This window comes from Urocitellus parryii, chromosome 3, assembly GCF_045843805.1.
Source record: "Urocitellus parryii isolate mUroPar1 chromosome 3, mUroPar1.hap1, whole genome shotgun sequence".
NCBI classification, from domain to species: Eukaryota; Metazoa; Chordata; class Mammalia; order Rodentia; family Sciuridae; genus Urocitellus; species Urocitellus parryii.
Window position 1 is genome coordinate 134,344,019 of NC_135533.1, and position 15,752 is coordinate 134,359,770.

The 15,752-nt window shown below is 64.6% G+C and overlaps 1 protein-coding gene across 16 annotated transcripts in view; it reads left to right on the top strand.

Annotated features, from left to right (window-relative positions):
* The window catches only part of Ncor2 (nuclear receptor corepressor 2), a 138,499-nt gene extending 125,564 nt beyond the window's left edge, over positions 1-12,935 (top strand). For 6 of the 16 annotated variants that reach the window (XM_077796068.1, XM_077796071.1, XM_077796072.1 and 3 more), the window contains 16 exons: positions 444-798; positions 1,350-1,571; positions 2,009-2,263; positions 2,699-2,848; positions 2,930-3,055; positions 3,132-3,351; positions 3,944-4,479; positions 5,369-5,515; positions 5,609-5,754; positions 5,978-6,171; positions 6,684-6,830; positions 7,223-7,368; positions 7,907-7,960; positions 10,145-10,372; positions 11,271-11,450; positions 11,839-12,935. In XM_077796068.1, the coding sequence (XP_077652194.1) occupies positions 444-798; positions 1,350-1,571; positions 2,009-2,263; positions 2,699-2,848; positions 2,930-3,055; positions 3,132-3,351; positions 3,944-4,479; positions 5,369-5,515; positions 5,609-5,754; positions 5,978-6,171; positions 6,684-6,830; positions 7,223-7,368; positions 7,907-7,960; positions 10,145-10,372; positions 11,271-11,450; positions 11,839-12,020 (3,288 nt within the window). In that variant the 3' untranslated portion in view covers positions 12,021-12,935. The remainder of the gene's footprint in view (positions 1-443; positions 799-1,349; positions 1,572-2,008; positions 2,264-2,698; positions 2,849-2,929; positions 3,056-3,131; positions 3,352-3,943; positions 4,480-5,368; positions 5,516-5,608; positions 5,755-5,977; positions 6,172-6,683; positions 6,831-7,222; positions 7,369-7,906; positions 7,961-10,144; positions 10,373-11,270; positions 11,451-11,838) is intronic. The other 10 variants (XM_026402985.2, XM_077796076.1, XM_077796077.1 and 7 more) reach the window with 7 other exon arrangements.
* Positions 12,936-15,752: the final 2,817 nt, after the last annotated feature.

The window sequence follows — 15,752 nt, forward strand, 5'->3', positions numbered from 1 at the left end:
AGGGACCAGGCCTGGACCCCGTCTCCCCAGCCTGCTGGGACAGAGCAGGCTCTGCTCCTGGGAGACTTGGCTTCTTGTTCACCGTCAGCTCCACAGCTGCCCTTTTGGGCCAGAGAGCAAACGTGAACCTCATCCTCAAGCTCAGCACCCACGGCCTGGCTCAGGATGGTGGGGCGGGGTTCCCAGCCAGGTCTTGGGCGCACCGTGGAGGGTCCCTGCCGACCAGAGGAAGCTTGGCCCATGTGGGCAGGGCTCCTTCCAGTACGCCCCAGGGCTAGTGGATGGTCCACCACTTGCCTGGGGAGGATTGACTGACAGCTGAGCCTTCTGCCCCTTCCTGCAGCTCCCAGGTAGCTCTGGCCAGGATGAGGCCAGGCCCAGGCAGGCAGGACGCCGGCGTCTGTCCTGGGCTGGGCGTGAGAGTTGGCGCCCTCTGTCCCCAGGGCACCCCGCTCAAGTACGACACAGGCTCGTCCTCCACGGGCTCCAAGAAGCACGACGTGCGCTCCATCATTGGCAGCCCTGGCCGGACCTTCCCACCTGTGCACCCGCTTGACGTGATGGCGGACGCACGGGCTCTGGAGCGTGCCTGCTACGAGGAGAGCCTGAAGGGCCGGCCGGGCGCTGTGGGCAGCTCCGGGGGCTCCATCACCCGTGGGGCCCCGGTCATCGTCCCCGAGCTCGGCAAGCCACGGCAGAGCCCCCTGACTTACGAGGACCATGGGGCACCTTTCACCAGCCACCTGCCCCGCGGCTCACCCGTGACCACCAGGGAGCCCACGCCTCGCCTGCAGGAAGGTGAGAGTGGGTGGCGCGGTGGGCTCCTCCAAACCCCCACAGAGCGCGTCTCTGCCTGGTCCTCTCTCAGGGCCTTTGCACGTGCCAACCCCTCTGCCTTCCCCAGCAGCACCTTCCCTGCCCTGCTCAGTCCCCAGCCTCTGTTCAAAGGTCACATCCTCGGGACACTCTTACACCCCTCCTCTCAGTTCTGATCACGTCCTGTGACAGTTTCATTCTGAACGTTTATTGTCCTGGAGTCCTTGTCTGTTCCTGGTCTGTCTCTGTCTTCTGATTCAAGCGTCAGCTCCGCAGGTCTGGGATGTGGGTCTGTCTTGTCCCAGGGGCCTCGTGCTCTGGGCAGCACTGGGTGCCAGGCGGAGGCCGCACAGATGTTTGGTAGATTGAATGAAGGAACCCGGAGGGAAGGAGTGGACGAGGGGTCTGGTTGAAGAAATTGCAGAGAGAATGGGGGGGGCCGGGAGCTGGCCACGGGCTGGCCCGGGGAGGAGCCTGTCCTGGGGGAGCCCCGTGACAGCTCCCCAGACGCCAGCCCCCGCCCTGTCCTGCAGGCAGCCTGTCCTCCAGCAAGGCGTCCCAGGACCGGAAGCTGACCTCAACACCCCGCGAGATCGCCAAGTCCCCGCATAGCGCGGTGCCCGAGCACCACCCGCACCCCCTCTCCTCCTACGAGCACCTGCTGCGCGGCGTGAGTGGCGTGGACCTGTACCGGGGGCACATCCCGCTGGCCTTCGACCCCACTTCCATACCCCGCGGGATCCCTCTGGACGCAGGTGACTGGGGGTCTGGAACCCCCACCCTGGGAGGCGGGACACGGGTGGGGACCTCAGCAGCACCAGCACAGGGACCCTCAGGGATCAGCAGCCAGACTCCCTGGAGGGGTGCTGAGGCCTAGAGGAGCCAGCGCCGGCTGGGCGTGTTGGGCCTGGAGCGGACCCTGGGCTGGGGGCTGGCTCTGCCCTGGACCTGAGCTGGATCAGGCTGGGCGGGGGCTTCTGCCACACGGCCAGGTTGGGGCCTTTGTCCAAGGACAGACCTGTTGGGGGATCAGAAGGCCCCTCCTGAGGCCTCCGTGTGGGCACCTCAGCTGAAATGCCGCGTGGCCTGGTCGGGCGTGTACTGCTCGTTCTTCGGGAGCCCATGTCACCTATAAGGACGGTAGGTGTCTCCACTCCCTGTGGCCTGGCTGACCTCGGTCCCCTCCCCACAGCCACTGCCTATTACCTGCCGCGACACCTGGCGCCCAACCCCACGTACCCACACCTGTACCCGCCTTACCTCATCCGCGGCTACCCGGACACAGCGGCGCTGGAGAACCGCCAGACCATCATCAACGACTACATCACCTCGCAGCAGATGCACCACAACGCGGCGGCCAGCGCCATGGCCCAGCGCGCGGACATGCTGAGGGGCCTCTCACCCCGGGAGTCCTCCCTGGCGCTCAACTACGCCGCTGGCCCGCGAGGTGGGCAGTGGGCTTCTCCCCGGCTCTGGGGCTTGCTGGGATGCAGAAGCCACTGCGCGCCCACTGGTTGGGGGTTTGGGGTTATGGCACAGGCGTGTGCGCGTGCACGGTGCTCTCCTAGCACTCAGGCTGGCGGGGGCTGGGGGGGGCAGCCCTGGTGTCCTGGGCGCCAGGCAGCAGTGCTGCAGGCCAAGGTGAGAACCAGTCGCGGGCTTTGTAGACAGTGAGTCTGGGTGAGGCTGGTGGTGAGGGGACAGCCCCGAGAACAGAGGCCACCCAGGCAGGGAGCGACCCTCCAGGGCAGGGGCGGGGGCTGCCCGTCCAACACTCTGGGAAAGGGTCGTGGAGGTGAGTCTGTTTTCCCTGGACCGTGCGGGGCTGCTGGCTGTCGCCATGCCCCTTTTTCTGTGGCTAAGCCCCATGTCCCCACCCCAGGCATCATCGACCTGTCCCAAGTGCCACACCTGCCTGTGCTGGTGCCCCCGACGCCAGGCACCCCGGCTGCCGCCATGGACCGCCTAGCCTACCTGCCCACAGCGCCCCCGCCCTTCAGCAGCCGGCACAGCAGCTCCCCACTGTCCCCAGGTACCACAGGTCCCCGAGCACTGGGCGCGAGCAGGGAGAAGCCCTCCCTGGATCGGGGCTGAGTCTGGCCTTGGTCCCCAGGAGGTGCCTTGACCAAGCCGACGGGCACAGCCTCGTCAGAGCGGGAGCGAGAGCGAGAGCGGGAGCGGGACAAGTCCATCCTCACGTCCACGGCGACCGTGGAACACGCGCCCATCTGGAGACCCGGTAGGCGTGGGCTCCACCCTGGGCCCGCGGGTCCTCGTGGGGCCTGGGCGGCTCCCTGATGATAGCCTGTGCCCAGGTACAGAGCAGAGCAGCAGCGGCAGCGGCAGCGGTGGCAGCGGGGGTGGGGCCAACAGCAGCCGTCCTGCCCCCCACCCTCATGGCCAGCAGCACTCGCCCATCTCCCCTCGGACCCAGGACGCCCTGCAGCAGAGACCCAGCGTGCTGCACAACACGGGCATGAAGGGCACCGCCACCCCTGTGGAGCCTAGCACGCCCACGGTCCTGAGGTGGGCCAGGTTGGCACCAGGGCGGGCAGGGCAGGGTGGGCGAGGGCGGGCGGCAGGCGTGCTGGACACTGTGGTGGTGGCCGGGCCCCGTGGCAGGTGGGCAGGCAGACGGCTGGGTGAGCAGGGGCCTGGGCAGAGGTGATGAGCAGAGCGGTTGGGCGGGCAGCTGATGGGGTCAAGGGGCCGGGCATGAGGGGAGGGTGGGGGTGGGGTGGTGACCACGGGACAACAAGGCCCCGGGAGTGAGTTTGCAAAGGACAGGGACGTGGGGCTGGTGCCGGACCCCGGAGACCCTCTGGGCTGCCCTGCCCTTCTGGGGAGGAGCAGTCCCTGCCCTCAGCCACAGTCAGTTGGCCCTTTGCTGGTCTTGTAGAAGGCCTCTCCGCAGGAGGCGCTAGCCATGGTGCCCTGGGCCATCTTGTTCCCTGCCCTTTCCAAGGGGCTGGTTCCTAGTAGGTGTTTAGTTAAAACAGCCAGCTCTAGGGCGGGTGGGCCGTGGGACTGGCCGTCCTGCAGGTCGGCCCAGGGCAGGGAGCTCACTTAGGGTGGGGCGAGGTGAGGCAGTGGCCCCAGCCACCTGACCACCTTCTCTTTACCCCAGGTCCACCTCCACTTCCTCGCCTGTCCGCCCAGCTGCCACATTCCCGCCCGCCACCCACTGCCCGCTTGGAGGCACCCTCGAAGGGGTCTACCCCACCCTCATGGAGCCTGTGTTGCTGCCCAAGGAGGCCTCCCGGGTGGCGCGGCCTGAGCGGCCCCGTGCGGACACCGGCCATGCCTTCCTCCCCAAGTCCCTGGCCCGTGAGCCTGCCTCCTCCCCCGGCAAGACCTCCGAGCCCCGGCCCCTCGCGCCCCCCAGCTCCAGCCATGCGGCGGCCATCGCCCGCACCCCAGCCAAGAGCCTCGCAGCCCAGCACGCCAGCCCGGACCAGCCGGCGCCGTCCGCCTCGGCCTCGGACCTGCACCGGGAAAAGACTCAAAGTAAACCCTTTTCCATCCAGGAAATGGAGCTCCGCTCTCTGGGTAAGACCACCCTGACAGCGGCCACCTTCATAGACGCGATAATCATGCGTCAAATTGCTCACGATAAAGGGCCGCGAGAAGGAGGTTCGCTGGCCGCCGACTCCCCTCGCGATGGTAAGCTCCCGGCCCCGCCCCCGCCACCTCGGGGCCCAGAGACGTTTCAGATCTTTGCTTTTTATTTTCCCCCATTTTTTTTCTTTTTTTTTTTGTTGTTGTTGGTTTTGGCATTTTGTTTTTAAGCCCGTTCTTGTGGATTTGCACGCTCTGACGATCCTCAAGCTGCTGCCTGTCCCTCTGACCTGGGGACACCTCACCATTCGCACATTGTTTTATCATGATTTTTTATTATTTTTATTTTTATTTGTTTATATATTTTTTTGGATTTTCGCTTTCCCTTTGGTGGATGGACCTGTGGTTTGCACCGGGGCCGTGCCTGCATCTCCCCGCTCACGCCCTCGTCTGGGGAGCAGGGGGGGGAGGCCAGGGGCTTCGGCCTGGTACCGTGGGCCCAGCTGGATTGGGAGGAAGCCCAGGAGGGAGATTCTGGGGAGGGGCGGGGGCCGCACTGTCCAGGAGGGCCAGGAACCCCAGCTCTGCGTCTTGCCGGGTCGTGAAGGGGCCCGGGAAAGCCCATGCCCAGCCCCGAGTGCCCAGAGGCTGGGGCGCCTCCGCAGGCAGCCACTCTGCTACCTCCGGGCGCAGGCAGGGCTCCTGGGCCGGGCGTTGCTCCAACTGCCTGTTTGTCCCATGCTCTGCCCCACGCTCCTGCCCCGTCCCCTCTGTCCTGCCCTGAGTCTGACTCTCCCTCTCCTGCCTCTCTGCATCTGCTGTCTGGCTCTTACTTTGGTCTGTCTGCGTGTCCACTGGTCCCTGTAGATCCCCCAAGTGGGGGGTTATCTCCCTCAACCCCAGGTCCCTGGCTCAGGCCTCCACCCTGCCCCAGGCCCCCTCCCCTTGGACCCCAGTCAGCAGCCTGCACCCTGAGTCCAGCTGCCTCCTGCAGGGTACCACGGTGGGTACAGCCCCGATGGGGTGGAGCCCGTCAGCCCAGTGAGTTCGCCCAGCCTGACCCATGACAAGGGGCTCCCCAAGCACCTAGAGGAGCTGGACAAGAGCCACCTGGAGGCCGAGCTGCGGCACAAGCAGCCAGGTGGGTCCCACTCACAAGACAGGAACAGCCCTGGCCTGTTCCTCAGCTGGCCCCAGGTGCCCCCGCCCCTGGCTGACTGGACTCTGCCCACAGGCCCCACGAAGCTCGGCCCTGAGGCTACCCACCTCCCACACCTGCGGCCGCTGCCTGAAAGCCAGCCTGCCTCCAGCCCATTGCTCCAGACTGCCCCTGGGGTCAAAGGTCACCAGCGGGTGGTCACCTTGGCACAGCACATCAGTGTAACTACCTGTACTCTGCCCTCTGCACCTGGGGTGGGAGCCAGGCCCAGGGAGCGGGGAGGTCCCATGGCCCTTCAGTCCTGGTGGGGTGGCCAACGGGGCGAGATCCCAGAGGCAGTGGGGCAGGTCCAGAGCCCCAGGAAGCTGAGCACTGAGCACAGCCAGCCCCTGGCACATCTGGAGGGGCTGGTGGAGGGCCTCCTAACCCCTGACCCGCCTGCAGGAGGTGATCACGCAGGACTACACCAGGCACCACCCGCAGCAGCTCAGCGCACCCCTGCCCGCCCCCCTCTACTCCTTCCCCGGAGCCAGCTGCCCCGTCCTGGACCTGCGCCGCCCACCTAGTGATCTCTACCTCCCACCCCCAGACCACGGCGCCCCAGCCCGCGGCTCCCCCCACAGCGAAGGGGGCAAGAGGTGAGCATGGGGTGGGGGCTGTGGGTACCTGGCCAATGGTCTACCGCGTGGGGGGACTGGGAGCCTCCCTGTACCCCTGGACGCAGGGACATTGCGCCCCTTGACAGGTGAGGAGACGAGGCTTGGGGAAGTGGTCACTGGCTCCTGGGACCTGCCCCCAGCACACGCATGTGACCACAGGCCTGTACACACTCCCACCAAGGGCTCCGGGGCTCCGTGGTGGCAGGTGGCCCCCAGGGGGCATGCCTTGCAAGTGAGGCAGACAGCAGGTGTCTCTGGGGAGCAGCGCATGGGTGCCACCAGGGTCAGAGGAGAGGTCAAGACACATTGGCCTGCGGCCAGACCCAGCCCAGGACCTGCTCTGTGTGGCTCAGGAGCAGAGGTTGCTGGTGATGGACTCTGTTGCCGGGCCACTCACGGAAAGCGCATCCCGACTGCCAGAGTGGAGACTGGGGCCAGGGGTGTCACTTTAGGGATGTGCTAACCACAGCTGGGACCCTCCCTTCACCCAGGTCTCCAGAGCCAAGCAAGACGTCAGTCCTGAGCACCGAGGATGGCATTGAACCTGTGTCCCCACCAGAGGGCATGTCAGAGTCAGGGCACCTCCGGAGTGCCGTGTACCCCCTGCTGTATCGGGACGGGGAGCCGGCAGAGCCCAGGTACCCTGGCAGCGCAGGGCCCCTCCAAGATTGTGACTTGGCCCCTCCCCCAGCCTTGTCCTCTGCTGGTCCCTGCCAGTGGGGGTCAGCAGGCTAGGCTGAGTGACCTCAGGCCTGCCAAGCAAATGCCACAAACCTGGGGGGTGGGATGTGTGCCCTCACTGGGGGACTAGGGTGGCAGTTCCTGTGCCCTGAGCTGGGGTCTCAGCTCAGACCAGGCCTGTGAGGACCTGGAAGGCGGGCTAAGTGCAGTGGGCCAGTCAGAGGTTCAGGCAGCCCCTCTGCAGCGGGGAATACCTGGGCCTGAGCCCAGGGACCCAGGAACAGCCAAGGGGGCGTGGGAGGTGCAGGTTGTGGGCAGGCCGCTGATGGGTATCTGACCCTTGCTGCAGGACGGGCTCCAAGTCCCCAGGCAACACCAGCCAGCCACCGGCCTTCTTCAGCAAGCTGACTGAGAGCAACTCGGCCATGGTCAAGTCCAAGAAGCAGGAAATCAACAAGAAGCTGAGCACGCACAACCGGAACGAGCCGGAATACAGTAAGGGAGCCCGGCCGCCCTGTAGTGGGCCCCGGTGAGGCCAAGCCCAGCACTGCTGACCCCTCCTGGGGCCCCCCTTCAAGGACCCTGGGAAGTCCTGTCTGCAGGTCCTTCTGCAGGCGCCCAGCAGCACCAGATGCGATGGCAGGAGCGGTGCGGGGCACCAGGGCCGGTTCCACCCACGGGGGCTGGGTGGCAGTGCCCCCTTGAGTGCTATGGGAGTCCCGCACTTAGTGCAGAGGACCTCGAAGCCCCCTCTGCAGATGCCCGGCCGGGGCCTCTCCCCTTCTGGGGCTGGAGAGGAAACCGACCTTCACCGAGGCCAGTCCCTCCAGACCTGGCTGGCAATGTGGTGTCCTGGGGCCCCAGCCCAGCCCCAGGGTGCTCCCTGGGAGTGCAGGGTGTCACTGCCACCCCAGACCTGCAGCCTGTCTGAGGAGCATGGTCCCAGGGTATTGCCAGACCATGCAGCCAGGGGACAGGTGTGAGTGACCATCTCCAGGACAACAGCCTCACCCACCTTGTTGTCCCACTGCAGACATCGGCCAGCCTGGGACGGAGATCTTCAATATGCCTGCCATCACTGGAGCAGGTAACACACCCTGCGCTGGCCGCTGGCTGCCCACCTCCCCACCCAACCTCCACCCCAGCTGCTGCGTGGGGACCAAGAGCCTTTCCTAGTTCAGGGGTGACCCTCTTCCCAGTCCCCCCCACTGCCGTGAGGTCCAGAGTCCCACAGCAGGCACTCGAGCTATGGCTGCAATGAGGTGTCTTTGGAGTTCAAGGTCACGGTCCCATGAGCTCAGTGAGTGCTGGTGGGTGGTGCCCGGAGATGGGTTTCTCTGGTGGAGGCTGCAGCGCCTGGACCAGGTGTGGGCCCAGGCAAGGAGCAAAGCCCTGGGGTCTTGGTGGGCACTTTCCATGGCTCGAGCCTCCAGTTTACTCACGAATTCAAGCGGGGGTACGGCGGGGGACGATGGATGGACTTTTGCCAAATCAAATGCACACGTATGAATTGTTGGGTGTGAAGCTCACATGTGTTTTTACACTGAAATTTGAGACTCCTTATGATATTTTGTTGGGTAGACTCACCACTCACCCACCCCAGCCTCTAGTGGGGCCCTGTCCGAGTTCCACTGGGGGCCATGCCAGCAGGGTGGCTGGGCCGTCCGCAGTTGTCCCTGTGGAAGGCAGAGGGGTGGGGCTTTGGTGAAGTACCTCCGAGCAGTGGCTGAGCCTAGGGCAGACTGGGGTGACCCCCTGCCGGCTGAGGAGCTGGGGTCTGTGGGGTTGGTTCCTGCATTTGCCTGGTATCACCCTCCCCAGGGCAGGGGAGCTGTGCTGATCTTCTTGGTGGCCTAGAGCCTTAGACTGTGGTGAGCAGAGGACAGTGTTGGATGTTACCAGGGGCTCATTGGGGCCTCCAGAGGATGGTCCCCGGGACCGTGCCCATCTGCCCCTGCTAGAGACTCATGCCCCAGGCCCGAGGGGACAAGGGTTGCAGCAGCAGATGGTTAGACATGGCCGTTGGTGGGGTGTAGCGGGCGCATAGGTGTGGAGCATCGGAGCCGACAATGCAGACTGTACCAGGGTTTTAAAAACATTCTCATGATTATTTTTTTGTTGTTGTTTCTTAAAAGCAGTTTAGTCCATAAAACCAACTTTCCCCAGGCCCTGGTCCCTGGTACCAGGCTTCACCTTGGCAGATGGCCTGACTGGCTGCACTGGGCCCTGACTCTGACTGGGAGGCCCAGTAGCCTTTTAAGGGCTGCAAGGGGTCCCAGCGGCCAGTGCCCTTGAAGGACAGGGAAGGACAGGGAGGTGAACAGCCATCTGCTGCCCCAGGAGCGGGGGCTTTAAAAGTGGCCCCTTGGCTCCGACCTTAGGAAGCCCCTCAGGAAGCCGTGAGGTAGTAAGACCAGTGAAGGGCAGCCGAAGCCCTGTCTGTCCTGCGCTGGGGGTTCCTCGGAAATTTTTGGAAGCAAAATGCCGAGGACAGAGGTGCCTGCAAGGGCCTGCAGAGAGGCCCCAGGTGGATGCAGAGGCCCAGGTGGCCGCGTGAATGAGGGAGGGGGAGGCCTGTGGCTCGAGAGGAGGCCCAGCGGGACCGCACAGAGGGTCTCCATGGCCGGCTCGCCGGGCCCCATGTGTTGGTGGCCATTGTGTCCCATGGGGGGCCGTGCCAGTGGGGTGGCCGGGCCGTCCGCAGTTGTCCCCAGCTCCACCCTGTCCCCGCACGCACATAACTGCATGGCTATGACCCCTCACCTCGCGCCCCCTCTCCTCGCACCCGTCTTTGCCCTTCTTTCTCTGGCTCTGGGTGGGGAGAGGGGAGCGGGCAGAGTCAGGCCCAGCTGGGGGCATCAGCAGGGACAGCGGGCCCCAGGCCTCTCAGGGGAAGGGCACAGGGAGGACAACCAGTCACTTCCCTCCCTAGGTCCCTTCAGTCCCACCACCCAGACCCCAGGCCGGGTCTCCCCGCCCCACCCCATCCTCTGTCCTCCAGCTCTGGCTCCACCAGTGTCCCCGCGGCCCCGCCCTTCCCAGCCCCACCTTTCCTCTTAGGGCCACTGGGAGTCACAGCAAAGCAGCCCAGCTAGCCGAGGCCGAGGACTGTCTGCCCTGCCAGCCTGGCCTGCCTGGGCGCCGGAGGCACCTCACCCTGCAGGAGGAGCGGGAGGTGGAGGGCGTTGCTTTGCAAAAACATGCTCACGTGTCTCTCCCCGGCCGCCCCGTGTGTGGCCGCCCTCTGTGTGCGTCTGTCTGTCTCCCCCAGGCCTTATGACCTCTAGAAGTCCGGCCGTGCAGGAGCACGCCAGCACCAACATGGGGCTGGAGGCCATTATTAGAAAGGCACTCATGGGTAAATATGATCAGTGGGAAGAGCCCCCGCCACTCGGCGCCAATGCTTTTAACCCTCTGAATGCCAGTGCCAGCCTGCCCGCTGCCGCTATGCCCATAACCGCTGTTGACGGACGGAGCGACCACACGCTCGCCTCGCCAGGTCTGCAGGCCCCCCGCCCCTCTGTCCTGTCCCTGTGTCGTTAATCCTCTGAGCCCCCCTTGAGCTTTGGAGCTTGTGACTATTTTGTGCGCATTTGATGTCTCTGGAATTTGCTGATCTGCAGCTGGGCTGGCACCTGGGGTTGCGGCACCCAGTGCCCACAAGGCCCGGGCCTGCTGCTTCTCGGACGCTCACTGCTGCCCACGGCTGCCCCCGCCCCCGCTGGGCCTCTGCCCGTGCCCGCGCCCAGCTCACGTCTCCCTGGGGAGACCAGGCTGCAGGGAGGACCTACCTGTGCTGCGTGGACAGTGGGGTCAGCAGCCAGGTCCCCTGCATGTGGCCTGATGGCCCTGGGGCTGAAGGGAGACCCACATTCCTAATGTGCCCAAGAGCCTGAGGGCCAGCTCCCTGCCCTGTTAGGACCTGCTTTACTCAGCAGGGAGCCGAGCGGGGGCCTTGGGCTCAGTGTCCAACCTGGACACTGAGGTAGGCTCCAGGAGGTTCTGGGCTCTTAGGGTCAGGCCTGGCCTCAGGGTCCGGCTTCTTGGCAGAGGCCTGCAGCCCACCCAGCCCCAGTGCCATTCTGGGCAATGTTCAGAGTCCAGCAGAGGCTTCCTGCCCAGAGTTCTAGCCCCAGGGTGTGGGGAGGTGCAGGGCAGCCTGAGGGGCCAGCAGCCTGGCCTCAGTGAAGACTGATCCCCAAGTTGCAGGCCCTTACTGAGTCTGGCCATCTGGTCGACCTTGGCCTCCTGGAAGCAGGGAGTCATTGTGCTCCTGGCCTCTCCTCGGAGGACCCAGAAGCAGGTGGCTTCCCCTGGGCAGGATGTCACCCCCACCCTCTGCAGCATGTGTCATCTCCAGTGTCCAACACAACCCTTCCCACTTTGTCCCCTTGTAGGTGGTGGTGGGAAAGCCAAGGTCTCTGGCAGACCCAGCAGTCGAAAAGCCAAGTCCCCTGCCCCGGGCCTGGCGTCCGGGGACCGGCCACCTTCTGTCTCCTCGGTGCACTCGGAGGGAGATTGCAACCGCCGGACGCCACTCACCAACCGTGTGTGGGAGGACCGGCCCTCATCCGCAGGTGGGCGTCGGTCGGCCCCATGGCCAGCTGCGTCCTGGTGGCTGACGGACACAGGCTAGGACACAGTGTGACTGGGGCTGCCAGGGAAGCCAGACCAGGCTGTGGGAGCGAGTGTGGCACGGGGCTTGGCAGGCCACGATGGAGCTGGACATCCCCCTGTGGCCCCCGGGGAGTGCTGCAGGCCTTGAGTAGGGAATGGGTGGTCTGGGGGTGCCGGAGGGGTCCCGGGCCTCAGGGGAGCAGACTGTGGGGCACAGGTCACTGCTGCCATCCAGGTGAGCGAGGTAGAGGCCTGGGGGTCAGGAGTGTGGAGCCGAGGGCAGACAGTGGAAGGCCTAGTCCAGGGCAGTGGCTGGGCCTCCTGAGCAGCTGCCTGTCTTTGCCGCAGGTTCCACGCCTTTCCCCTACAACCCCCTATTCGTGCGGCTGCAGGCGGGTGCCATGGCTTCCCCGCCCCCGCCCGGCTTCCCTGCGGGCAGTGGGCCCCTCGCCGGCCCCCACCACGCCTGGGAGGAGGAGCCCAAGCCGCTCCTGTGCTCGCAGTACGAGACGCTCTCCGACAGCGAGTGAGCCGGTGGGCACGGTGCAGGTCCCTGCCTGCAGCAAGACGGCCCAGGAGGCAGACAGGTGGCTGCAACGCACCCCACCAAGGAAGGAGCCCCGAGTCTGCCCGCGCGTCCGTCCGTCCGTCCGTCTGTCCACCCGGAGCTGGCATCCTGCCTGTCTAAAGCCTTAACTAAGACCCCCCACCCCGGCTGGCCCTGCACAGTGACCGTACTCAGGGCACGTTCACCTGGTGCTCGGGAGGGGAGGGGAGGGCAGCAGGCTGGGGAGGGGACACAGTGAGCGCATGGTGACCACAAGCACGCAGCCGGGGTGACCAGGGACCTGAAAGAGGATGACCAGGCGCCTCTATGCCACTGCCTCCCCTTTCTCCATTTGGAACCAAAGTCTAAACTGAGCTAGCCCCCGCCCCCATCCCGCTTAGCGCTCGGGACAGACGGACGGGCACTGTCCAGCCTGCAGCGCTCTGTCAGTCCCCACAGGCTGCCCCACAAGACTGCTGGGAACCACGTCAGACCAGGCGGGGGACGAGAGGGCTGGGCGCGGCCTGGGGCAGCAGAACCACAGGACCTGGACGTGGCCCTCCTGCCCGCCGGGGGGCGGGGGGCGGGGCAACGTGTTGGTTTACAGGGTATATTTTTGATACCTTCGATGAATTAATTCAGATGTTTTATGCGAGGAAGGACTCACCCAGTATTATGCTGCTGTGCTTTCGATCTCCGCTTACGTTGGGGAGCGTGCAGGCCGACCACCGGTGACCCCTCGTCCACGGGACCCGGGGCGGGCCGCCGGCTCACAGCCGCCACGCCCTCCATCCCTCCCTTCCTTGGGCAGAACGAGTTTGATGCGTGTTCTGTGGCCACCATCTGCGCATGGTGGTGGCCTTCTGTCATTTACACACGTTGTTCTAATTAAAAAGCGAATCATACTCGATACAGAAGTGTCTTCTCTGCTTTGGACGGGGCAGCCAGGAGGGCGCGCAACTGTGGGCCAAGGGACACTAGGAGTGTCCCCTTTGACTCACCCTTTGCCATGAGAAAGGCAAGGGAAGGGTGTCATCCTCAGGGCATTGAAAAGTCACATCAGGTGCCGTCACGTGGTGAAGGCGCGTGGCACTTGCCCACCGCACAGGTGTCGAGTGTTCACACCAGGGTGACCCCTGGAGGAGGTGCCCAGCACCCACACCTTGGTTGTTATGTCCAGACGTCAGCTGTGGTGACAGGTCCCCTATGGCTGTTGGTCCTTAGGTCTTCCTGTCACACCTGCCCACTGCATTGGTGCTAAGGAGTGGGCAACCTTCCCCACGCTCACTTCCAACCCCGGGTAGAGGGGGGCAGCCGCCAGCTCCTGGTCAGCAGCTGCCCACCTTTGCAGATTCAGCCTGAACCAGCCACAGCGCCGATCTTCCTCGGCCAAGCCTGGCTTCTGCCCACCTCCTGCTCTTTCCTTTGGCCTCCTCGGAGCCCTGCCCAGCCACCCTGCCCCAGGACTGACCAGGCATGTGGGCAGAGGACAGCCAGGGAAGCCCAGGGCGGGCTGAGAGGGTGAGCACCTCGGCAGTGTCTGCCAAGGGGTGGCTCTGATCCTCCTGCCCAGCCAGCCCTCTCCCTCGGCCTCCGAGGCCCAAGCACCCCAGGATGCTAGCCTCAGCCCACTTGGGGACAGATGGCCCCCTGTCCCCAGAAGGAGGCCCACCTGGCCCAGTGGCTGGTTAGCAGGGCCGCCGTGTCTGGCCTGGGTCAGGGGTCATGCAGCTAGAGAGCCGCTTCCGAGGCTCCGACAGGCTCCCCGGGGGGAGGACGGCCAGGCCTGTGCCGGTTCCTGACTCCAGCCTCCCATTTGGCCCCACAGAGACCAACCCTCGCAGGGCCTTGGGGGACCACAGAGGAGAGCCTAGGTCCCCTGAAGAGAAATCGTCATCCCTGCCCAGCCTCTGTTGTCAACCCCAGCCTTCAGTGCCCGGCTCAGGTTCGGCCACAGCTGTGGTGGGGACCTGAGGGCCTCAGACCCATGCAGGCCTGGCCGCCAGGTGTGGCGTCCACCCCAGAGAGAGGATCCCAACGCCTCCCGACAGGGGTCAGCCTGCTCCCCAGCTATAGTACCAAGGTGGCAGGCAGGTGGCAGTGTGGGCTCCCTGTCCCTCTTCCTCCGCACACACCAGCCCCCTGCAGGAGTCCAGATGGGTCAGGCCCAGCTGGCCACACCAGCTGCCGGGGGGTTGGCTCCTCCCTTGTGGAGCCTCCAGGACCCCATGGCATCTCCCTCGGCTGCAGTCAGAGCTGTGTGGGGACAGACTAGAGGCCAGCCACGGGGCATCTCTATCTGCCTTCTCTGAAGGACGGTGGCCCAACCCACCACAGGGTGTGTTGGCAGGACGAGGAGTGATCTGGTGCCACCTGGTTGACAGCTATCTCTCGGCTGCATCCAGCCGGAGGCCATTCCACCCCACCCCCACCCCCGCTGGACTCTTCCTCACTCCATCTTTAAAATGCAGACTTATGCAGTTCCCCTCACCTTCGTCTCCCAGGAAAACTCCTAGGCACACTTCAAAACCCAATAGGGCATTATGTCCTTGAACTCACCGCCCCCCTCACGTCCTCTCAGTACAGGGCAGGCTGTGCCCATCACACCAGGCAGAACCCCCGGGGGTGGAGTAGAGCTCATCTCTTCCCCTCCTGACCCTGTATTTTGCTCCAAACCTCTTGCAACCTCCAAACAACAGAAAATTAGAAAGTGCTTCATAGAGGACAGCTGTGGGCAAATGTCACCGTATTCTAGGACATTGGGAAGTTGGCAGAAATGAGATTCCTGCCCCACATGGAGAGTAGGGAACCCCAGGTCTGGAGCGGGGCTGGGGGGTTGTCTGGAGCCCCCTCTATGACGGTGGGTATGGTGCCCAAGATTGGAGCTAGACCCTCACCTGGGACCTGGCCTCTGCCTCCGAGTCTGAGCAGGTGACTACAGGAAAGGCACGGGGCTCTGCGGGAGAAGGCCTGGTGTGGGAGTGGACCGGAGGCCCCCAGGCCCCGGGGCTTGCTGGGTGCAGCCAGGATGCCCTCCCGGGGGGGGGGGCAGTCTTGGGGAGAGAGGGGTTGAGGCAACCCTGTGTGGGACAGGCTCAGGTGAGGCTCAGCTGGGGACCGTTTGGAGACCAGGTGACCAGATACCAGCCAAGTTGGGGGACCCAGAGTTTCTAAGAAAGGGCCAGCTGTTGCTCAGAGAGGTCATTTTCTGGTTTTCCAAAAATGCCACCTGCGTCTTATGCATTTAACCAACCCAGTGGGAGGGGTGGGGTGAAGCTCCCAGGAACCGTGGACATGGGACTCCTGGACGAGCCACGGAGGACAGCCTATCCCAGACCCAGCGCGGCTGTGTGCCAGAGCTCTTGGCCCAGGGGTCAGCTGCCAGCACTGCAAAATAAAGGACTCCTAGGCTGCCCGCCCAGGGGGGAACTGGCCTCTGCATCTGTTGGGGGTGACACTGAGGCTGGCTGTCAGCAGGATAGGGGTGAACTTGCTTCCTGTCCCCCAGGAGTAGGGTCCCCGAGAAACTGGGTGGGGCCAGGGAAGAGTTGACCCAGGGACACCTGGCTTCCCCTTCCCTACCCCAGCGGTGCCGGAGGGTCTCAGACACAGTAGAGGAAGCCCCTTGGGGTTTGCACGTTTTATTCCGATGATCAATTGACTTAAGTTATCAATCAGGGAGGTACCTTGGGACACGCTGTCTGCATAGATATAT